Source organism: Pan troglodytes, chromosome 20 (genome assembly GCF_028858775.2).
Source record: "Pan troglodytes isolate AG18354 chromosome 20, NHGRI_mPanTro3-v2.0_pri, whole genome shotgun sequence".
In the NCBI taxonomy this organism is placed as follows: Eukaryota; Metazoa; Chordata; class Mammalia; order Primates; family Hominidae; genus Pan; species Pan troglodytes.
In genome coordinates this window covers 49,214,581-49,238,641 of record NC_072418.2, presented here as the reverse complement: position 1 = coordinate 49,238,641, position 24,061 = coordinate 49,214,581, and the positions used below count along the sequence as shown (strand labels likewise).

Below are 24,061 nucleotides of genomic sequence, written 5' to 3'. Positions count from 1 at the left end.
GAGACCAGCCTGGCCAACATGGTGAAACCCCAACTCTACTAAAAATACAAAAATTAGCTGGGCTTGGTGTAATCCCAGCTGTAATCCCAGCTACTCAGGAGGCTGAAGCAGAAGAATTGCTTGAACCCGGGAGGCGGAAGTTGAAGTGAGCCGAGATCGTGCCAGTGCACTCCAGCCTGAGTGACAAGGGCAAAACTCTGTCTCAAAAAAAAAATAAAAATAAAAATAAAAATAAAAAAATCGTGGTAATTGTGTAACCACACTAATTGGTCAATAGCTGGATTGTGATAGTGGTTACACAATTGCATGCATGTGTCAAAATTCACAGAACTGTGTACCATAAAGAGAATTTACTGCATGAAAACCATATATATTTTTGTGGTTTTTTTTTTGGTTTGTTTTCAGGTTTTCTGTTTTTCTTTTTTTGAGATTGAGTCTTAACCACTTTGCCCAGGCTGGTCTTCACCTCGGAGGCTCTAGCCATCCTCCTTCCTTGGCTTCCCAAAGTGCTGGGATTACAGGCGTGAGCCACTGTGCCCAGCCATGGCAGTTTCTTAGATTAAATATACACTTACTGTATAACCCATCCATTCCAATCCTAGCTGTTTACCCAAGAGAAATGAAAACATGTGATCTCATAAAATCTTGTATGAGAATGTTTACAGTAGCTGTTTTTTTGTAATCACCCAAACTTGGAAACAGCCCAGCGTCTTCTAACTGGTGAATGGATAAAAAAAAAACTGTGCTCTATTCATACCATGGAATACTATTCACTATTTACAAAGGAACTACTGATATAAACCACAACATGGGCCGGGTGCGGTGGCTCATGCCTGTAATCCCAACACTTTGGGAGGCTGAGGGGGGGTGGATCACCTGAGGTCAGGAGTTCGAGACCAGACCGGCCAACCTGGTGAAACTCCTTCTCTATTAAAAATACAAAAATTAGCTGGGCGTGTTGTTGCGTGTAATCCCAGCTACTCAGGAGGCTGAAGCAGGTGAATCGCTTGAATCTGGGAGGCAGAGGTTGAAGTGAGCCAAGATTGTGCCAGTACAATCTAGCCTGAGTGACAAGGGCAAAACTCTGTCTCAAAAAAAAAAAAAAAAAAAAAAATCGTGGTAATTGTGTAACCACTATTATAATCACACTAATTGGTCAATAGCTGGATTGTGATAGTGGTTACACAACTGCATGCATGTGTCAAAAATTCACAGAACTGTGTACCATAAAGAGAATTTACCATATGCAAACCATATATCTTTTTGTGTGTGTGGGTTTTTTTTGGTTTCTTTTCAAGTTTGTTTGTTTGTTTGTTTGTTTTTTTGAGAATGGGTCCTAACCACTTTGCCCAGGCTGGTCTTGAACCTCGAGGCTCTAGCAATCCTCCTCCCTTGGCCTCCCAAAGTTCTGGGATTACAGGCGTGAGCCACATCAAAATTTAAAAAGCAAAAAAGACCCCATGACTCTGTTACACTTCTTTTTTTAACTTGAATATAGAGTCCTTTTGTTTGTTTGTTTGTTTGAGACAGAGTCTTGCTCTGTTGCCGAGGCCAGAGTGCACTGACGCAATCTCGGCTCACTGCAGCCTCCACCACCTGGGTTCTAATGATTCTCGTGCCTCAGCCTCCCGAGTAGTTGGGATTACAGGCATGTGTCACCACACCCGGCTAATTTTTGGTATTATCGGTAGAAACAGCATTTCGTCATGTTGCCCAGGCTGGTTTCGAACTCCTGAGCTCAGGCAATCCGCCCACCTCAGCCTCCCAAAGTGCCAGGATTACAGGCATGAGCCACCATGCCAGGCCAAATAAAGAGCCCTTTCTAATTTGAATTAACAATCCACTTAAGCAGAGGTTCACGCAAAAAAAAAAAAAAAAAATTAACAGTCTACACACCCATACACATACCTGTGTCCATGCAGACACACACACCGGCATTTACTGGTGACACACATTCCTCATATGTGTACACGTGCACACTCCCTCACATACACTTATGCGTGATACACATGCATGCTCATACGCACACACACACACACACACACCTGTCCACACATGCAGATCAGGCCCACACACAGCCACCCCAGCCCCTCCTCCTGCTTACCTGATTAAAAAATGGACACAGACGATACTCTCCGACTGGGGGCCCCGTCCCCCTGACACCACTGTGGCCTGGGTCTGGGTCCACAGGTAGCCACCACTCCGGGCCAGGAAGCGATACTGCCCTGTTACTGCCTGGCCCTTGCTCAGCACTGAGGAGGGGGATCGGGAGGGGTCAGGGCCACCAAGGGGGCAAATGGGGAGAAAAGATCTGGGGACTGGGTATGAGGGGGCAAGGAAGGAGACAGTTCCTTGGGGCTTGGGGAGCAGGGAGCTGGTGTTGAGGTGGGGAGGCAGTGCATCCTGGGGTATGGGGAGCTGGGGGGTCCTGGTGTCAGCTGGGGGCCATGTGGCAGCTGGCTTCGCACCTGGGGAAATGGGATACATACAGGTGTGGATGCTCTTGCTGACCGCATCGGAGTCCAGCGCGTGGATGTACTCGTAGGCGGAACAGCCGATCAGGTCATCGGGACTATAGCCAGCCACTTCTGCAATCCTGGGGGTGGGGCGGAGTGGGGTCTGGTCAGGATGCTACTGGATGAGAGAGAGGGTAGGTAGAGGGAAGTAGCAGCAGAGGACACAGAAACAAAGCCAGCAAGATGTCGAGAAGGATTGTAACCGAGAGAAAAGGAGTAAGAAACAGAACAAGAGGAGTGTGGTGGGTTGAATAATGACCCCCAAAGATGTCCACATCCTAATTCCGGGAATCTGTAGATATGGTCTCTTATGTGGCTAAAGGGACTTTGCAGATATGATGACATTAGAAGTTTTTTGTTTGTTTTGTTGTTTGTTTTTTGAGGCAGGCTCTCGCTCTGTCACGCAGACTAGAGTGCAGTGGTTCAATCATGGCTCACCACAGACTTGACCTCCCAGGCTCAAGCAATCCTCCTGACTCAGCCTCCTGAGCAGTTGGGACTACAGGTGTGTGCCCTGCCTGGCTACTTTTTGCATTTTTTTTGTAGAGATGGGGGTCTCACTATGTTGCCCAGTCTGGTCTTGAACTCCCAGGCTCAATCTTCCTGCTTTAGCCTCCCGAAGTGCTGAGATTACAGGTGTTAGCCACCTCGCCCGGCCTGCCTAACGTTAGTCTTGAGATGGGGAGATGGATGCAGGTGGGCCCAGCTCTAGGAGCTGGAAAAGGCAGGGAAACAGATTCTTTCCTGGAGCCTCCAGAAGGAACACAGCCTTAATTTGGCCTGTAAAACTCATTTCTAATTTCTTTTTCTTTCTTTAAGATGAGGTCTCACTATGCTGTCCAGGTTGATCCGGAACTCCTGGCCTCAAGCCATCCTCCTGCCTTGGCCTCCCAAAGTGCTAGGTTTATAGGCGTGAGCCACAATGCCTGGCCTCATTTCAAATTTCTGACCTCCAGAACGGTAAGACAGTGAGTTTGTGTTGTTTGGAGCCACTGAGTTCGTGGTAATATATTACAGCAGCAACAGGGAACTAATACAAGGGAAGAGAAGGGGTGGAGAGGGGAAGAAGAGCTAAGAAAAGACAGAAAAAGAGACAGCATGCATGACACAGGAGAGAGGAAGAGAGGGGAAGAAAAAAACACAAAAAGAAAGAGAAGAATGAAAATAAATAAAAAGTAATGAGGACGATAGGCCGGGTGCGGTGGCTCACGCCTGTAATCCCAGCACTTTGGGAGGCCGAGGTGGGCCGATCACCTGAGGTCAGGAGTTCAAGACTAGACTGACCAACATGGTAAAAACCCATCTCTACTAAAAATACAAAAAGTAGCCAGGCATGGTGGCAGGCCCCTGTGATCCCAGCTACTCGGGAGGCTGAGGCAGGAGAATCACTTGAACCCGGGAGGTGGACATTGCAGTGGGCCAAGATCCTGCCACTGCACTCCAGCCTGGGTGACAGAGCAAGACTCCACCTCAACAACAACAACAAAAAGTAATGATGACAATAATGATTTAAAAATTAGATACTTGTGCTTTGCACCGGGAAACTCACTGAGCTGCTCAGAACGACCGTACAAGGCAAGTTCTGTTATGATTCCACAGGATAGGTGAGGAAATTGTGGCACAGAGAGGTGAAGTCATTTGGCTAAGGATACACAGCCAAGACTGACACTCAAGCAGGCTGAATCCAGAGTCACCGTTCCTAAGCATGACACCAGGGCGAGGGATAAGACAGAAGAAGGAAGAGAAGGACAGAAGGAAGAGAGGGGGAGAGAAAAAGAGATGAAAGGAAGGATAGGGGGTGAACAAATAATAAGTTTATTTTATTTATTATTATTATTTTTTTAGAGACAGTGTCTCATTCTGTTGCCCAGGCTGGAGTGCAATGGTGCAATCATGGCTAACTGCAGCCTCAACCTCCTGGGCTCAATTATTCCTCCCACTTCAGCCTCCTGCGTAGCTGGGACTAAAGGAATATGCCACCCGCCTGACAAATTTTTTTTTTTTTTTTTTTCGAGACGGAGTCTTGTTCTGTCGCCTAGGCTGGAGTGCAATGGTGCAATCTCGGCTCACTGCAACCTCCGCCTCCCGGGCTCAAGCAATTCTCCAGTCTCAGCCTCTCGAGTAGCTGGGATTTTAGGCATGCGCCACCACGCCCAGCTAATTTTTGTATTTTTAGTAGAGTTGGGGTTTCACCATGTTGGCCAGGCTGGTCTTGAACTCCTGACGTCAGGTGATCCACCCACCTTGGCCTCCCAAAGTGCTGGGATTACAGGTATGAGCCACTGCACCCGGCCCCACTTGGCTAATTTTTTTGTAGAGACAGGGTCTCCCTATGTTGTCCAAGCTGGTCTTGAACTCCTGGTCTCAAGCAATCCTCCCGCATCGGCCTCCCTAAGTGCTGGTACTGCAGGTGTGAGCCACTGTGCCTGGCCTATTGACAATTTATTGAATGCTTCCTGTGTGCTGGGCACCATATTAACTGCTTGACACAAATTGACTCATTTAAGAAAAGGGACAAAGAGAGACAGACACTAAGAGAAAGACTCAGAGACAGAAAGAGAATGAAAGATAAAAGGAGGCCAGGTGCAGTGGCTCACACCTGTAATCCCAACACTTTGGGAGGCCGAAGTGGGAGGATGGCTTGAGCCCAGGAGTTTGAGAGCAGTCTGGGCAAATGGCAAGGCAGCGTTTTTACAAAAAAAGAAAAGATATAAAAGGCACGTAGAAAATTCAGAGACAGGCAGGCACACAAAGAGAGAGAGAGATGGATGAAGTGAGAGAGAGAGAGAGAAGGAGAGAGAGAAATGCGGGGGTGTGGAGGTGGGGAGGGAAACAGCACTTGAACTTGGGCAGAGGGAAGAGGGGGCCCCTGCCCACCTGTCGTCACAGTAGGTGAACTTCATGTCCAGGCTGTGGCGGCTGAGGAAGGCCCCTCGGCCCAGCGGGGGCTCCAGGCTGCCTGGGTGGGGGATGGCTTCACAGATGAGCACCAGGCACTGCAGTGGGGGCTCTGAGTCAGGGCTCCCAGCTGGAGAAGTCTGTGCAGGGGGCTTGTAGGCCCTCATATGTCCAGAGCAGTTCAGCACCTGGGGGCCGAGATGAGGGGACAAGGCAGTGGTGCCTCTGGGCCTGAGACCACCCATGGGGTTGGAAGATGCATCCTCAGGGCCCATCAGGGAGCTGAGATTCCAACCCCATGAAGACTCCAGGTTCAAAGGGACTGAGGATCCCCAGCCCCAGGCCCATAGGAACCCATCCTAAGAGAGCTTACAGGAGCCCCAGGTCCCAACTCCACAGACACCCATGCTCCTCGATGCCCTGAGACCCGCTAGACCTGACCTGAGTGAGCCCCGCAGGGTCCCCAGCCCAGGAGATGCCTGGACTCCGGCACCCTTCAAGATCTTTCGGGGCTCACACCCAGCCCCAGCGTCCCCGCCCTCCTCTGGCCCGGCCCCACGCACCTTCCAGGTGGCCGCCTTGAGGTTGAGGGTGCGCCCGCGGCTGGTGAGCGTACTCTTCATGCGCAAGGAGAAGCACCGCTCCGTGGGGGCCTCCACCTTCCTCCTGGACAGGGCTGGGGAGGCCCGGGGGCAGCGGGGAGGTCACAGGCAGCTACACACAGGCCCAGTGCCCTCCGGCACCCTGGCTGCTCAGGCCTCCCCAGCTCCATCCCAACAATTGGGACCTGGAACCAGAGAGGGTCCCCCAGGGGTAGTATGTGTCCCCTCGGACCCCCCAGGGCAGGGCTGTGTCCCCTCAGACCCCCGCAGGGCAGGGTCTTTGTCCCCATAGACCCCAGGGCAGGGCCATCTCTCCTCTTCCTACTTGTCTTAGTCTGGTGTTCCACAGGAGGTGGGGATATGCTGAGGGAGGGGTGGAGCCTCAGCTTCCTCCTCTGTATGGTGGGGACAGAGGCCTCCAGGGAACTCACTCTGCTGGGGGGTCAGGGCGTCCTGAAGCTCCTCTTGGTCACAGGGGTGGATGAAATCAAAGATGCTGTGTCCGATGAGCTCCAGCTGCCAGGGATGAGAGGGGTGGGGGTCTACCAGGGCTTCTGACCCATCTCCTCCATCCCATCCTCATTCCCCTGCTCCAATTCATGAGCCTGGATGATTTCACCAGTCTCCCCATTCATTTATCCATCCATTTGTCCATCCATCCATCCATCCACCCACTGAGCAAGCATTTATTCAGCACATACCAAATGCCAGGCCCTCATCTATGTATCTATCTATCTATCTGTCTGTCTGTCTGTCTGTCTACCTATCTGTCTATCTATCTATTTTTTGAGACAGGTCTTGCTCTGTTGCCCAGGCTGGAATGCAGCGGGGCAGTGGTGCGATCATGACTTCCTGCAGCCTCAACCTCCTGGGCTCAAGCGATCTGATCCTCCCACCTCAGCCTCCTCAGTAGCTGGGACTACAGTCACACGCCACCACACCTGGCTATTTTTTTCTTTTCTTTTTTTTTTTTTTGAGATGGAGTCTCGCTCTGTTGCCCAGGCTGGAGTGCAATGGTGTGATCTCAGCTCACTGCAACCTCCAGCTCCCTGGTTCAAGTGATTCTCCCACATCAGCCTCCCGAGTAGCTGGGACTACAGACATGTGCCACCACACCTGGCTAATTTTTGTATTTTTAGTAGAGACAGGGTTTCACCATGTTGGCCAGGTTGGTCTCGAACTCCTGACCTCAAGTGATCTGCCTACTTTGGCCTTCCAAAGTGCTGGGATTATAGGTGTGAGCCACCGCATCCAGCTTTTGGCTAATTTTTACAAATTTTTTTGTAGAGATGGGGGTCTCACCATGTTGCCCAGGCTGGTCTCAAACTCCTGAGCTCAAGTGATCCTCCCACCTTGGCCTCCCAAAGTACTGGAATTATAGGTGGGAGCTACTGCACCTGGCTCTTCTAAATGGTATGGACACGGTGACCGCACACACAAATCCCTGCCTTGAAGAGCTTACTGGCCAGTGGGGTGAGACAGACAGTGAATGAAAGAACAAATAACAACAATATAACAAGTAACATGAAGAAAACAAAAGCAGTACAAGGTAACGCAATGATGGGAGGCTGCTTTAGACAGAGTGGTCTAGACAGTTTCTTTGAAGAGGTGACATTTAAAAAAACTGCTGAACAAAGCAAGTGAGGTGGCCTTATGGCCCCCTGGAGTAAGAGTATTCTAGAAAGAGGGAATAGTAAGCGCAAGGCCCCGAGATGAGACTCCATTCAAATCACACTTTTCTGGCAGGCAGAAAACCCAACTCTTCATTTCAATTTAGGAAATGAGCCTGGTGCTGGGAGGAGGGGACACAGATGAAGGTGGACCCTATTGGCTCACCATGTGAATGGTGCTGGTGCTGGTGAATAGGGAAAGAGGGAGATCTCACTCCTCTGACAACATCTCTTGTAGCTGGAGTCGAATCCTGGCTGTGCCACTTCCTAGCTTTGGGACCTCGGGACATTCATCTCTCTGGGTCCAAAAAGCTCACTCACACTAACAGAGAAATTAGTACCAGGAGTGGGGTAACGAGCCAGAGAAAAGGAACAGATACCAACTATGGAGCCCATTTATGTGAGATAGAAAAAAGAATGGGAACTTTCTTCTAGGCCTTGCTGTAAGGATGAATTAAAGTTAGTTCTACTTTCTATGCTTGCTTAGGCAGCATGTATGCTAAAAATTGGAATAATACAGAGAAGATTAGCATGGCCTCTGCACAAGGATGATATGCAAATGCATGAAGCCTTCCATGTTAATTAAAAAAGTAAGTTCTACTTTCTAAATGTCTCTTATTCCTATCTTTCCATCCCCATGGTCCTTGCCCCTATTCCTCTTCTCCCACCTGAGATTGGCATCTACCCATTGCTGATCTTTCAACCTCTGATCTCACTCCCTCCAAATCTACCTCCATGCCGTACCTAGAGGATCTTTCAAAAATGTAAATCTGATTCTACCTTTCTGGCACAACCTCTCCACTGCTTAAAATCCTTCTATAGCTCCCCAGGGCCCTGGAGATAAAGATAATTTGGCCTTAAATTTGGCCACAGTCTACCCTGATGACCTCTCTAGCCTTTTGTCTCTCAGCTTCTCCTATTGCACTCTGCACCTAGGAGGATAAACTTTTTATTTTATTTTTTTGTTTGTTTGTTTGCGACTGGGTCTTGCTCTGTCACCCAGGCTGGAGTGCACTGGTGCGATCTTGGCTCACTGCAACTTCCACCTCCCAGGCTCACGTGATCTTCCCACCTCAGCCTCCCAAGTAGCTGGGACCACAGGCATGTGCCACCACATCTGGCAAATTTTTTGTATTTTTGGTGGAGACAGGGTTTTGCCATGTTGCCCAGGTGAAACACTGAACTCCTGAACTCAAGCTATCCTCCCATCTTGGCCTCTCAAAGTGCTGGGATTACAGGTGTGAGCCACTGCACGTGGCCAACTTTATTTCCCCAAATTATTCTGTTTTTGTTTTCCTCACCTCTTGGCCTTTGCCTCCTCTGTTCCCTCTGTCATGTACATTCCTGATCTTCACTGATCCCATCCATTCTCCATACCCTTTGACCGGCTAAGTTCTTCAGATTTCAGCTCAGATGTATTCTCCTCCAGGAAGCCCTCCATTCCCACTCAGGCTGGGTCAGGTACACCCCACCCCTGTGCTCTCACAGCCCCCTAGACTGTCCCATCCCAGCCCTGACCATTCTGGGTCTTCCTGTCTAGTGACATACCTATATCCCCTTTGTATTGTGAATCCCATAAAGGTAGGGCTATGGCTGTCCTGGTCACCACTGTATCCCCAGCATCACCAGTACAGGGCCAGGCACAGAGCAAGGAGCTCCTCTCACCTGACTGAGGCCCAGGTGTTTGCTGACATTCTCCGACAGGTAAGCCATGTCTCCCTCGGCGGTGAGCACCATGACGAAGCCCTCCAGGGCCTTCAGGTAGCAGGCATCCAGTGGTTCTCCCCCTGCTCCCACCTGGTTCCACTCCCCTGGTGCCCGGGGCAGGGGGATGGGGGCATCTCTAGTCAGTTATGGACTGAATTATGGACTGACCCTGGGCTAGCCTCCCTCTGCCTTTCCTCATTCAGAGAAACTTACATGCACCCCCAAGGAAGTGGGGGTACATCCTAGTGGCCTGGATTCCCAAGGAAGAAAGCAGGACCAAGAAGCACTGGAATTAGAAGCAGGGCCTCGCAGGGTGGCAGAATTCTAAGGAAGTAGGAGTCTCCCAAGGGAACAGAATTCTAAGGATGTGGGTGGGCCTCCTAGGAGGACAGAATTCTAAGTGGATGGAACTCCCCAGGGTCAAAATATGAAGGGGCCAGGGCCTAAGGGGAATTGTAATATAGAGATGAGGGGAAGCCTCGAAGGGGTTCAAAACTCATGGAGGGCAGGACCTTCCAGAGGGACAGAACTCTAGAGAAGCAGGGACTCCCAGGGAACAGACTTCTAAGGGGGTAAAGCCTCCAAGAAAAGTAAAATGCTATGGGGCAGGGAAGTCAAATGGACAGAGCCTCCCAGAGAATAACGCTACTTCCCCCGCTTTCAGGGTCCTGGGATTCCACGGGGTTTATGTGTGAGTGTATGTGTGTGTGTGCACGCGCGCGTGCACGTGCGTGGCAAAGCTCGCTGCAGGATGCAATTCTAACTGGGTAGAAATTCAAGGAGATGCCTACTAAGAGAACAAGTGATGTAGAACTAGAGGGGTGGGGAAGGGACAAGGGACTCTCAGATACAGTAACGAAAAGTTGGGCGGCGCAGCCTCCCAGTGGATATATTATGAGAGACCAGGGCCTATCCATCTGGGAGAGTCTCCTAGAGGACCAAATCGTAAGAGTTGAAGGGTTAGCGGATTTTCTGAGTCCTAAGGAGGCGGGGCTTCCAAAGGGCGCGTTCCAGGGGCGGGGCCTCACAAGTGATAGACTTCGAAGGGGGCGGGACTCCCAGCAGGCCAGGAACTCAAAGGGGGCGGGGCCTCCCCGGGGAAGTCGATTCCAGGGGGTGGGGCTCCGCCGAAAAAACGTCACCAGGGGGCGGGGCTTTGTCAGAATAAGGCTTCCCGGAGGAGGGGCCTCCCTGGGATGTAGTTTTTTTCCGTGGGCGGGGCCTGACTAAGACGGGAATTCCCGCGGGCGGGGCTCACCTGCGGCGCAGAGGCGGTGCATGCGCAGGTAGCTGATGGTGAGGCGCATGATAGAGGCCTTGTCCAGGTGGGCGCTGACGCCGCGGGCGAAGGGCAGCGTGTGAGCCAGCTGGTACAGCACCTCGGTCTCCTGGCTGCGCCGGCTGCGGGCCGCATCCCGGGACTTTTCCTTGCGCAGCTCCGTGGTCGACCTGAGGGCATGGGCAGCATTCACTGGTGGTGACTCGGGAAAGAGAAAAGGACGACGGGACGAGCACGTGGGGAGCTGCCACGTGGGGCCGGGGCTCGTGGAGTGCTGGGCCGCGGCTGCGCAGGCCTCAATGTGTGGCCCTGTCGAGTTCGCGGCGCTCCCTGGGCCTGGAAGGGCTACACTGTGGAGCCCTTCCTAGCCCTGATTTTACCTGTGGTCTTGCCAGTCCATGGTGCCTCCGGCGCCTCGCTCCTCTCTGTGGCGCGCCTAGGGCCGCTCTGTCCCCTCCCTGACTTATCTGCAGTTTATTTCCCGGGCTAGGGACGCCTGGGGGACAGGGAGGGCCCCTGCTGGGAGGGGGCTGGCTGAGCTGGCCAGGGGCCAGAGGAGGGAGGGCCCACGAAGGAGAGGCCTACAGCCTCCCAGGCCTCCTGCCCTGCAGTTTCCCAGAATCTCCTCCTCTGCCCTTTTCCCTCAACTGAACCGTCCTGTGAATCTTGGAACATAGATCTCAAAGTCTAACGACGAACCACCAACAGGGGCCCTAAGAGGGGCAGGGACCCGCCGGGGTGACACAGCAAAGCAACCTGTTCTGTTTACCACTCACCCTGCCCTGTAATCCACTTCAAATACCTACATTTTGCATGTGGGGTTGGAAGAATAAGTGTCGTTTTATCAGAAATATCTGCCACTTATCCAGCTTTTACTATTTTGTCACTCCCAGTGCCAAGTGCGAAACTTATATTAACCCGCCTAATGCTCAGGCAACCCAGAAGGAAGTTGATAACGTCCCATTGAACAGATTAGGACACCGAGGCTCAGAGAGGTGCAGTGCCTGCCCACAAATAGGGAATCCTGCCTTTAAACAATGGTCTACCTAAATTCTCAAATTTTCTCTCTCTCTATGGGCCTGGGTTTATGTCCAGAATTTTAGCTCTTCTCCCTGTTTCTGCCACTGTCTTCAAATTCAAACTCCAGGTCTGTCTGAACCCAAAGTTTCTCTTTTCTTTTCTTTCTTTTCTTTTGAGACAGGCTGTCGCTCTGTTGCCCAGGCTGGAGTGCAATGGCATGAATATGGCTCACTGCAGCCTCAATATCCTAGGCTCAAGCCATCCTCCAGCCTCAGCCTCTTATGTAGCTGGGACCACAGGTGCGTATCAGCACGCCCAGCTAATTTTTGTATTTTTTGTAGAGACAGTGTGTCATTTTGTTGTCCAGGCTGGTCTTGAACTCCTGAACTCAAGTGATCCTCCCACCTTGGCCTCCCCAAATTCTGGGATTACAGGTGTGAGCCACCACGCCCGGCCTCTTTACTTTCATACAAAATTATAGCCGGAAGTGGCTATAATTTGGGAGGGTGAGACAGAGGATCACTTGAACCCAGGTTTGAGGTTACAGTGAGCCATGATTGTGCCCCTGCACTCCAGCCTGGGTGACACAGCAAGGCTCCGTCTCTAAAAAAAGACAAAAAACAGGCCGGGCGCGGTGGCTCACGCCTGTAATCCCAGCACTTTGGGAGGCTGAGGCGGGCGGATCACGAGGTCAGGAGATCGAGACCATCCTGGCTAACATGGTGAAACCCCGTCTCTACTAAAAATACAAAAAATTAGCTGGGCGTGGTGGTGGGCGCCTTGTAGTCCCAGCTACTCGAAAGGCTGAGGCAGGAGAATCGCTTGAACCTGGGAGGTGGAGGTTGCAGTGAGCCAAGATCGCGCCACTGTACTCCAGCCTGGGTGACAGAGTGAGACTCCGTCTCAAAACAAACAAAAAACAAAAAAAAGACAAAAAGCAAATTAACAAAAATAGGCAAAATAAAAAATTATTATATGATGTATTACATCTACTATATTGTATATATAATCTAGTGTAGTATATGGTATATATAGTCTCATCTATATTTATATTGATAAATATTACTATTAGTAATAGGCAGCGGTCATTTGCTAAGCATTTATGTGCTTGCCACTGTACTATATATTCTACATGTATTTATCCAATCCTCAGGGGACCCCTAGGAGGGAGCCATTTTATTTTGTATTTATTTTTTAATTTTTAATTTTTAATTTTTTTTTTTTTTTTTTGAGACGGAGTTTCGCTGTGTCAGCCAGGCTGGAGTATAATGGCACGATCTTGGCTCACAGCAACCTCCGCCTGCCGGGTTCAATTCTCCTGCCTCAGCCTCCCGAGTAGCTGGGATTACAGACATCTGCCACCACACCCGGCTAATTTTTGTATTTTTAGTAGAGATGGGGTTTCGCTATGTTGGCCAGGCTGCTCTCGAACTCTTGACCTCAAGTGATCTGCCCACCTCAGCCTCCCAAAGTGCTGGGATTACAGGCGTGAGCCACCATGCCCGGCGGAGGGGGGCATTTTAAACTTCCACTTTACAGTGGGGAAACTGAGCTTCTGAAAGGTGAAGTCCTTGCCCAAGAAGCCCCAAAGCCAACAACTGGCCGAGCTGGGATTTGAATCTGGGCGGTGAGTTTCCAGTCTTCAGGCTTTTTCTCATCCCCTCCTTGGGACCCATCCGAGGGAAGCAGAACCTCTAGGAGGGGACACTGTCCCTTCTTAAATTCAAGAGCAGAGGGTGCTTCTGGGGTGGCATCAACCCCAGCCTCAGGCAAGAGACCTGTGGCCCCACCCCCCAGGGCAAGGGGATATTTTCCTGTCTGGAGACAGAAGGAAAATAAAATCCTCAGTACAGCAGGGAGGGAGGCACAGAAGGGGGCAGTTTGGATGGAGGGTTGGAGCAGGGGAGATACGGCCCCTGTCCCCGTCCCCTCCCTCCTGGCTGGTGGGGGCAGGGGCCTCAGTCCTGCCTGCCTGAGAGGACATTCCGTCCTGTTCTGTTCCAGCCCTGTTTGTCTTCCTGCCCAGAGGGTGGGGGCGAGAGGGCCTCACGGAGCTGGGGGCCCGACAGAGGGAACAGGGAGTGGGAACTGGCAGGGAGGTGGGGCCAGCGCCCCACCTCCCAGGCAGCTGGGCTCTGTAATCCTCTGTGGCTGGGCTGCTTCTTCCATAGAAGGAGCCAGCTGGTGGCTGCGGAGGGACCCTCCTTTCAGCTCCCAGCCTGCCCTCTGGATGTTCTACTGGGAAGTGTGGGTCTTTCCCATTACACAGACTGGGGGCTAGTTCCTCTGGCTCAGGGTTCCAATCCTGACTCTACTACTTATAAACTCCACTACTTAAAAGCTACTACTTACAAGCTCCACTACTTACAAGCTATGTGACTGCTTATAAGCTGTGTGAACGTAATCTTGCTCTGTTGCCCAGGCTGGAGTGCAGTGGCTTGATCTTGGCTCACTGTCACCTCTGCCTCCCAGTTTCAAGCGATTCTCCTGCCTCAGCTTCCTGAGTAGCTGGGATTACAGGCTCCTGCCACCACACCTGGGTAATTTTTGTATTTTTAGTAGAGACAGGGTTTCACTATGTTGGCCAGGCTGGTCTCGAACTCCTGACCTCAGGTGATCTGTCTGCCTCAGACTCCCAAAATGTTGGGATTACAGGCATGAGCCACCGCGCCCGGCCAAGGTTAGACTTACTGTTCTCCCTCTGTGCGTATCAGAGATGGAAAGCATGGGCTTAGGAGCTTCTTGGGCTTTAGAGTAACCTGTGGATTACTCTACACGCCCCATAGTGTGGTGTGTGCATGCAATTACATACATGGTTTTTACACAAGCATCTTAAAAGGAGGACTAAATAACAGTGATACTGTAATAATGATAGCATTGGTGTGTTGAACACTCACGGAGCTAGAGAACCCATTAAGTCCTTACTACTACCCTATTGAGCAGGAGAAGTGATCTCTCCTTTTAAAGAGGCAGAAACTGAGATTTGGAGCAATGGCATCCCCAGCCCAAGTAACCCAGCGCCCTCCATCGACACTGAACTATGTTCAACCACTTCTCAGTGAATCCGACCATGTTCCTGCAATGACTTTCCCCATTTTCCGGACGAGGAAGCAGGCCCAAAGAGGTGATGAAACTGAAGCCACACAGCTTTTAGTAGCAGAGACAGGATTCAAGCCAGGTCTGTCTACTCTGACTTGAGCTCAGTTTGTGGCACACCTGTTGGGTGTCCCGCCCCCCACCGCCTGCTTCCTCACTACTGGCTCCTCATCTTGATCTGGGGTGGTGGAAAGGGAATGTGATACCCAGTTTTCTTTTTCTTTTTTTTTTTTTTTGCGACAAGGTCCGGCTCTGTTGTCCAGGCTGGAGTGCAGCGGCCTGATCTTGGCTCACTACAACCTCTGCCTCTCAGGCTCAAGCCATCCTCCCACCTCAGCCTCCTGAGTAGCTGGGACTACAGACACTCACCACCATGCCTGGCTAATTTGAGTATTTCTAGTATAGATGAGATTTTGCCATGTTGCCCAGGCTGGTCTTGAACTCAAGCAATCCACCCACCTCAGCCTCCCAAAGTGCTGGAATAACAGGCCTGAGCCACCGTACCCGGCCTGCCCGTATTTCCAGGATCTGAAAGTGAGGCTCAGAGCGGCAGTCACTGACACAATTCCACACCACCAGGAAGTGGGTGAGATGGGATTTGAACCCTGTCTTTGGGGCCTGTGCTCTTGGCAGGTGTGCCCCCCACCCAAGAGGCCCCTGCCCTGCCCCTCTTTTGCCTAGCAGCCTCCGTCCCTTCCCCTGTCACACCCCTGCTGCCTCCAGATCGCCCCAGCTGGCCCCATGCCCAGTCCTGGTCCAGCCCCCTGGCACTCTGCCCAGCTTGGGACGTGCAGCTGGAACCCTGCCACCCTTCCTCCGTGTTCCAGCCAAGAACAGGGGGTGGGGCCAGGGCTTGGCGGGCTCAGGGTGAGGCCTGAGAATGGGGGTTGGGGCCCAGTGCCCCCCTCCAACCAGGAAGGAGAGAAGTTCACCTCTTCCCTGCCCTGAAGAATTTGCCACCCATGAGGAAGGCATAATAAAAGCAGGCAGTCCCTGCCCACATTCAGGGCTACTTCTGGGCTTTTCTATTCTGACACCCAGCTGGGTATTGGGGGGGGGGGCGTCTTACAAAAAGCACAGAGGATTTGGTGGGTGGGGGCTTAGGTTGTAGCTGGGCAAGGATGCCTCTTGGCATTGCAGAGAGGTGTCCTGAGAGACCAGAGGCAGGGTTTGGGTTTGCAAAGGGACTTGGCATGGGGGTCTGGGGGAGTCTGTCTGCCCCCCGACTCTGCCTGTTCTCAAGGACATGGTAATCTGGTAGGGTGCTGGTCCCCAAAATCCTATCTTCTCCGGGAATACTACCTCACTGGGCACTCTGGGCTGCAAGCCGTACCCACCAGGGACTTCCCAAGAGCATCCTTGGCCACAGTGGGATGGCAGCCAGCCCCAGCTAGAGGAAGGGAAGGGGGAAAGGGGGTGTTGGGGGCCCACTCACCATCGCCCAGGCCCCCGTTGGCTGAAGGGCCATCCAGGGGGTGCAGGAGGAGATGCGGCGCAGCCAGGACCCGGGTGCGAGTTACGAGTGGGTGCGCGCGGCGGTGAGATGACTCCACAGGAAAGGGCCGGCCTTGGGTGGGGAGGGGGGGCACCCGAGCTCAGCCAAGAGGGGCCCCCACCCAGCCAGGAGGGGGCGCTGAGAGGGGCGGGACGACAGCTGGCCCAAAAGGGGTGGGATAGAGTTCCTTGTTAGGCCCAGAGCCAGGGCCTGGAATAGAGTGGGGGACAGGGGAGAGGATGGGGGGGGTTAGAAACATGGGGTGTGCACGGATCCAATCAGGCCTGAGAAGCCAGGGAGGAGGGAAGGGGGTGAGGCTTACTGGGTGCCTCACATTGGACAGGGAAAGCTGAGGACCTAGAACATTTTCCAGGGTCCCATGGGAACATGGCCAGATAAGACCCCCCCCCCGGCAGCGGCCCCAGGGCACAGGTTCCCCTGTGTTCCAGCAGAGCTGCACCTGCTGGGCAAGTGAACCCAGAAACCCACCCTCTGCCCGGGATGACCCCATCTGAGTACTGCGGCAGGGGGCGCTCCCATCACAGCCTGCAGGCTCACAGCACCCCGCCATGGAGTCTCCCCAAAATAAAGCTTGGATGAGGCTCCCCTGTCTCTCAGGATGGGGGTGCAGGGGTGAGATGAGGGGCTGGACTTTGGGAAGTGGGTCCAGCTTGTTTCCCTGTTATTTAAGGGGGTGACTCTGGCTTTTGAAAGGATACAAAAAGTCTCTTGGGAAGGGTCCCAGACGGCTTCTGAAAGGGGCTCCCCTCTGCCCATTTCTAGGGAAACCCAATGTTTAGGAGACTGTGTCAGGAAGCATACTATTAGAGGAGATCTCTCCTCTCTTGAACTCAGGAGCTGAATGCCATTCCAAGGGACTCCCTATATGTGGGAAGGCTCCATTTAGGGGTATCCCATATCACCGAGGATCCCAGGCACCTGGTGGCAAAGAATACCCTCAATTTTGGGGGGTTCAGAGGCCAGAGGGATCAATATGTGGAGGGCGAATATCTCCCGCAGAAGCCTGGGGACTGCTCAAATGCAATCACCCCTAATTTATCAGGAATCCCAAGTTCCACCCCCAACCAGGAGGGTAAATGAGCCTTGGGTAGCGAGAAATCGGGAACCCCGAAGCCGCTCTTGGCCAGAGGGGCGGGGCAGCCAGAGACGTAGGGAATCCCCCACCCCTGCAGTCCCTAAGGGTGGAGAGTGCGGTGGGGATGTGCCTCCAACTGCGCGCCCCGGGGCGTTCTTGGCTCGCACCCGCGAACCACCCCCGCCCCAACAATCCAGCTCAGGGGTCTCCAGGAGGAGAGCCCCCCAATTCCCAGAACTCCTGCCCCCGAACTTCAGTACCTTGCGCGCTGCAGCCCCAGCGCCATGGCTCGCCAGTCGCCGCTCCGGAGCCCTCGGAGGCCCCTAGCCCCCTCCCCGGCCTTGCGAGCCCCCTCCCCAGCTCCTCCCCAAGCCGCTCGGTTGGCTGTGCCGCGCCAGGCCCGCGGCTCTGATTGGGCGAAGGTATGTCACTCCTGAAAAGGGGGCGGAACCAGAGGAAAAGACTTGGAAAGGCAAGGGGGGGTGGGGGATACCGTGTAATACACACCCCCCAACCACGCCCCTCGCCGCGGACTTCCTCGGCAGTGTATCCCGCACCGTCGGCTGAACGCGCCTTCTCTAGTCCAGCCTCTGAAGTGCCAACGCCAGTACTCTTCTGAACCCACTCAGTTCACTCTGCTCTCTGGACCCCAGTCCCCAGCCTCTAACCCCCACCTCTTCTCACCTTTCCATTTCCTAACCCCAGTTGGGCCCCTCTGACCTCCAATCCCACCCCTTCCAAACCCCTAGCCCTGCCTCCTCTATCCCTTCTAAGGTATTCACAGAGTACCCCACATCCCCTCCCCACCCCCCAACTCCCAACCCCACCCCAGTTCCACAGTCCCTGGCCCTCTGGCACCTACCCTTCTCTCTCACTCCCCAGCCCCTCCCTGCCACCCCAGTCCCATACCCCACCTCGCCCCCATTCCTCCAGTCTGCACCCTCTGCACCCCAGCTTACCTTCCCTACCCCCTCTACTCCACCCTAACCTCTTGGCCTCTCTGACTCCCTTTTCAGGTTCCCATTGATGAATAATTAAGCTTATGTCAAGTAAATATGTTTTAACTCAATCACACTACTTCAAAAAAGAGCCGAGAAATGTATTTTTTTTAACTAGTCGACTATGAAGGGAGAAGTACAAAGATACCAAGCAAGGGTGAAAGCATTACAGTTGGATAAGGAACAGAGAGTGTGTGTGTGTGTGTGTGTGTGTGTGTGTGTGTTGGACCACTATTCTGGATTTGGTTGGCAGGGAAGAGGATACTACAGCAGAAGTGGCCTTGTTGAACCTTGAACTTGCCAGGCAAGTTGCTCACCTTAGGGCCTTTGCACTTGCTGTTCCCACAGCTTAGCACACTCTTCCTCCAGGAATCCACACGGCTCCCCGGCTCACGCCAGTTCCCCACTCTGTTTTCTTTTGGGAAACCACTTCTCTGTCCTCTTCATCTATTTAATTTGAATAGGGCTTGGCCACTGCTCTGCCTTCGCCAGCTCCAGGGATGGACATAGGATCCAAACCTGGCTAATCAGTTGAGTCTGCTTCCCTGGCCACAGTGATTGGTTCAGGGAAGGCACGTTTCCTAATTTAGCCCAATGAGAATCAACCCTGAGACATTTGCTGAAACCATTAGGAAAGAGGATTTTCTATGTCTGCTGGAATTGCTGGGCAGATGGAGCAGATGGGGCTCGCACTGCCACAAAGAGAGGAGAGGCTTTATGAGATGAGGTTCAGTGCAAAAGAGATTGTGCAGAAATGAACGATTGTGAAAGGCAGTTTTGACACCAGCACTTGAGTGCCTGGATCCAGCCATACCTGAACTCCAGTTTAATTCTTGGATTTTCAAATGAAACCCACAATGGGCTTTTTTTTTTTTTTGCTGTTGCTTTTGTCAAATATTGCTTCATTCACTATTGCCTTATTTGCTTTGTGCTTAGATTCGTTTGAATGGATTTTAGATACTTGCACCCAAAAGAATCCTGATAGAGAAATCAGCTTTCAACCCTCAGTGTGGAGGCAGGTGGGATGTTAGAAAAGGAGCAGTCTGAATTATAAAGGGGGGCCGGCCATGGTAGCTCACGCCTGTAATCCCAGCACTTTGGGAGGCTGAGGCAGGCAGATCACCTGAGGTCAGGAGTTCAAGACCAGCCTGGCCAACATGGTGAAACCCCATCTCTACTAAAAATACAAAAATTAGCTGGGTGTGGTGGCACACCCTTGTAATCCCAGCTACTCGGTAGGCTGAGGCAGGAGAATCGCTTGAACCCAGGAGGCAGAGGTTGCAGTGAGCCAAGATCATGCCATTGCACTCCAGCCTGAGTGACAGAGTAAGACTCTGTCTCTAAATAGATAAATAAATAGTAGAAGGGGCTGCAGAGGAAGCATTGTTCTTAGAGCTTCTTAGGGTTTAGGTAAGGACATGGGGTAGAAGAAATGTTCAAGGGAGAAACTGAGGAAAGGGAGTGGTTGTTAACAAGGCAACGAGAGTTCCAGTGGGTGTGTTGGAAGAGTTTGGAGGGGGCAGTAGTTGGATGATAGATTCAGTGGAAGAACTCATTGATTTTGGTATGAGGGAGTCGTAGCAGAGAGCCAATCGGAGGGATTTACAGTGCCCAAGAAAAGCTGGCACTATTTCAACAAACATTAAAATAGAACTAACACTTTACATACAGAGATGCAACAGGTGTCTCTCTGTGATGTAGGTTAGCGTTAAACTTCGCTCAGAGGTTCCCAGCAGCTAAGGCAATAAGGGAAATGTGTCCGTTAAAATGATTTCCAATTTTTGCTAAAGGATATGTTCTTGTTTGTCTGAAGAAACAAGTTTTGTACCTGGAACTGAAGTTAAGTGGGAATTTAAGACCTTTTAATATTAAATTGTAGAGTGGTCTGAGCTGCCAGGAACTGTGGGAGCTTGGTGGAAGCACCTTACCCACCCTGTCGGGGCTGTCAGAAAGGTTTATTGTGGAAGGGGCATTTGGATGCAGACTTAAGAAGGAATAACAGTGAGGCAAGCAGAGAGAGGGTTGGGGACAGCCGAGTGCAGTGGCTCTGACCTGTAATCTCAATGACTCAGGAGGCTGAAGGGGGAGGATCGTTTGAGGCCAGGAGTTTGAGACCAGCCTGGGCAACATAGCAAGATCCCATCTCTTAATTTTTATTTTATTTATGTATGTATTTATTTATTTTTTGAGACTGAGTGTTGCTCTTGTCGCCTAGGCTGGAGTCCATTGGTGCGATTTGGCTCACTGCAACCTCTGCCTCCCAGGTTCAAGCAATTCTCCTGCCTTGGCCTCCTTAGTAGCTGGGATTACAGGCATCCGACACCACGCCTGGCTAATTTTTGTATTTTTAGTAGAGACGGGGTTTCACCATGTTGGCCAGAATGGTCTCAAAATCCAGACCTCAGGTGATCCGCCCATCTCAACCTCCCAAAGAGCTGGGATTAGAGGCATGAGCCACTGCACCCGGCCTCTATCTCTTAATTTTTTTTTTTAACTTTGCCAGGCATGGTGATGTGCACCTATAGTCCCAGTTACTTGGGAGGCTGAGACGGGAGGATTGCTTGAGCCCAGGAGCTGGAGGCTGCAATGAGCTATGATTGTGCCACTGCACTCCAGTCTGGGCAACAGAGTGAGACCTCATCTGTAAAATAAATAAATACATGAATGAGAGGGCTGGGGGAAAAATATTGTAGGCAAAGGGAAGATAATACAACAGTTTGGAGGCAAAAGAGAGCTTGGCACATTGAGGGAACTGACAGGTAGACAGTGGTTGCAGCCTGGAGTATAAAGAGAGGAGATGGGAAGTGATGGTGGAGGGGTGCGTCGGGGTGAGATCAAACCAAGTCTGAAAGCCATTAAAGAATCTCGGGCATTCCCCAGGGAGCACTGGGGAGCCATGGCCAAGTTTTGAGCAGGACAGAACACAACATGTGCCTGATAAGGATTCCTCTGGGAGCTGGGTGTGGTAGTTCAAACTTGTAATCCCAGGTTTGGGAGGCCAAGGCAGGAGGATTGCTTGAGGCCAGGAGTTTGAGACAAGCTTGAGCAACATAGTGAGAGCCCATCTCTTTAAAAAATTTAAAAATTAGCTGGGCATGGTGGCATGCACCTGTAGTCTCAGCTACTCAGGAGGCTCAGGGAAGAGGATTGATTGAATCCAGGAAGTTGAGGCTGCAGTGAGCTATGATCCTGCCATTTACTCCAGCCTGGGTGACAGAGACCCTGTATTAAAAAACAAAACAAAACGAAACAAAACAAAACAAAATCCTCTGGAAGGTGGATGACAGGGAGTGAGATTAGAGATCAGAGAGCAAGAAGGAGGCTGGGCTGGAGTGGAGACCTGGGTGTAAAGAAGAGATGCCTGGGCCAGGGAAGGGGCCGTGGAGATGAAGGAAAGGGGATGGATTGAAGAGATATTGAGGTTCATCATTAGTAGAATGGATAAGCAAATTGTGGTATGCCCATGCAGTGAATACTATCACCAAGAAAAAAAAAATGAAGTATTGATACACATATATCATGGATGACTCTCAAAAACCTTATGATGAACGAAAGAAGCTAGACACAGTAAAGAACGTATTATGCAATTTCATTTAAATGAAGTTCCAGAACAAGTAAGGCTCATGTATAGTGGAAAAAACATCAGGGGAGTGCTTCTTTATCTTGACAGAAGTTTGCGTTATACGGGTATATGAATTTGTCAAAACTCAGTGAATGGCACACTTCAGATTTGCACATCTTGTATGTAAACTGTACTTCAAAATAGAAAATAAAGAATAGTAAACAAATACCGATAGACACTCTGAAGGACTTAGGGGGCAGTGTACTGGTGTCTGCAACTTTCACTGAACTGCATCAAAACTAAGCTGGAGGGATGGATGGATGGATGGATGGATGAATGGATGGAGTAATGGATGGATGGATGGAGGGATGAATGGATGGAGGGATGGATGGAGGGATGGATAAATGGATGGATGGATGGTTGGGTGGATGGATGGTGTAATGGATGGATGGATGGATGGATGGGTGGTGTAATGGATGGAAGGAGAGATGAATGGATGGAGTAAGGGATGGATGGATGGAGTAATGGGTGGATGGAAGGATGGAGGGATGGAGGGAGGGATGGATAAGTGTATAGAAATATAATTAAGCAAATACAGTAAAATGTTTAGAGTGGAGTCTAGGTGATTGGGGTAAGGGTGTTCATTGTAAAATCCTTCAACTTTTCTGCATGCCTGAAATTGCTCATAATAAAATGTTGGAAGAAACAAGAAATGTTTAGGAGGCAAGAGGGACATGGTTTGGAGAGTGATTGATTAGTTGGTTGATCATCTGGTTGTGGAGATAAGATTTTTTTTTTAAGTATCTTCTGCCTTTGGCAAATGGAAGCCTTCATGTTTTTAGGGTGAGTTGGGCTCTTTTCCTGTTACCCTCCTCTTTTCTTTCCCTTGGATCTATTCTTCCAACAATATATGCACCCATTAATCCATTCATTCCTTCCATTTATACCAACAAATATTCACAGAGTGGTGAACATATGCCTGGCACTGTTGTAGGCACCGGGGATACAGCAGTGACCAAGACAGATAGAGATCCCTCACATGCCCTCATGGAACTTACACTCTAGTTGGGCAGACAGATTATACACAAGAAACATAAGTGAAATATGCAATCCATTAGATTATGCTAAGTGCTCTGCAGAAATGGAACCCAGGGAATAAGGATGGGAAGTGATTTATTTTGTGGGGAGGGAGGGGGAGTTGTAATTTTAAATAGTGTGGTCATGGAAGGGCTTATTGAGAAGATGACATTTGAGCAAAGACCTGATCATGAGGTGGGAGCTATATAGAGTTCTGGGGGAAGAGCCTTCTGAGCTGGGAGAACAGCAAGTGCAAAGGCCCTGAGGTGGGACTTGCTTGGTAAATTTAAGAATCAGCAAGGAGGCCAGTGTGGCTGGAGCAGAGGGGTGGATGGGGAGAGTGGGATAAGAGATCAGAGAGTCAATGTTGACAGGAAACCGTGGTATTGGCAGATCATGTAGGAAGGATCTTTTAGATTAAGTATAGACTTCGGCTTTTACTCTGAAGGAGATGGGAACATGGGAGGCTTTTAAGCAGGAAAGCAACATCTGAGTTAGGTGTTTTTTGTTTGTTTGTTTGTTTGTTTTCTGACAGATTCTCACTCTGTTGCCCAGGCTGGAGTGCTGTGGTTCAATCTTGGCTCACTGCAACTTCTACCTCCCCAGTTCAAGCAATTCTCCTGTCTCAGCCTCTCGAGTAGCTGGGACTACAGGTGTGCGCCATCACACCCAGCTAATTTTTTTGTATTTTTTGTAGAGATGGGGTTTTGCCATGTTGGCCAGGCTGGTCTCAAACTCCTGACCTCAAGTGATCCAACTGCCTTGGCCTTGCAAAGTGCTGGGATTACAGGCATGAGCCACTGTGCCCGGCCTGAGTTAGGTTTTAAAGAAGGGAAAAGTCTTCAACTAGGAAAGAGCTGGAACTTCCCTAGTTTACAAACCACCCCAATGAAAAGATTTGCTTTGCTCACAGATCTGCAATCTGGGCAGGGCTCAGCAGGGATGGCTCATCTTTGCTGCACTTGACACCCCTTGGGGTGGCTTAAAAGGCTGTGGACTGGAATGATCTGAAGCTTTCTCACTCATCTGTCTGGCAGTTGATGCT

The 24,061-nt window shown here is 51.1% G+C and overlaps 1 protein-coding gene and 1 non-coding gene across 17 annotated transcripts in view; one reads left to right on the top strand and one right to left on the bottom strand.

Annotated features, from left to right (window-relative positions):
- HIF3A (hypoxia inducible factor 3 subunit alpha) overlaps window positions 1-17,719 on the bottom strand; it is a 46,670-nt gene extending 28,951 nt beyond the window's left edge. For 5 of the 16 annotated variants that reach the window (XM_054673987.2, XM_016936260.3, XM_054673989.1 and 2 more), the window contains exons 1-7: window positions 17,640-17,719; window positions 10,652-10,842; window positions 9,352-9,497; window positions 6,448-6,532; window positions 5,978-6,090; window positions 5,394-5,602; window positions 2,105-2,596 (exon numbers count right to left, since the gene is read on the bottom strand). In XM_054673987.2, the coding sequence (XP_054529962.1) occupies window positions 2,105-2,596; window positions 5,394-5,602; window positions 5,978-6,090; window positions 6,448-6,532; window positions 9,352-9,497; window positions 10,652-10,842; window positions 17,640-17,665 (1,262 nt within the window). In that variant the 5' untranslated portion in view covers window positions 17,666-17,719. Of the gene's footprint in view, window positions 1-2,104; window positions 2,597-5,393; window positions 5,603-5,977; window positions 6,091-6,447; window positions 6,533-9,351; window positions 9,498-10,651; window positions 10,861-11,052; window positions 11,130-16,223; window positions 16,363-17,639 lie in introns of those variants that run through there. The other 11 variants (XM_016936267.3, XM_016936266.3, XM_054673991.2 and 8 more) reach the window with 10 other exon arrangements.
- LOC112206472 (U6 spliceosomal RNA) lies at window positions 8,162-8,269 on the top strand. Its single transcript, XR_002940836.1, has one exon. It is a non-coding gene; the product is annotated as a U6 spliceosomal RNA (small nuclear RNA).
- Window positions 17,720-24,061: the final 6,342 nt, after the last annotated feature.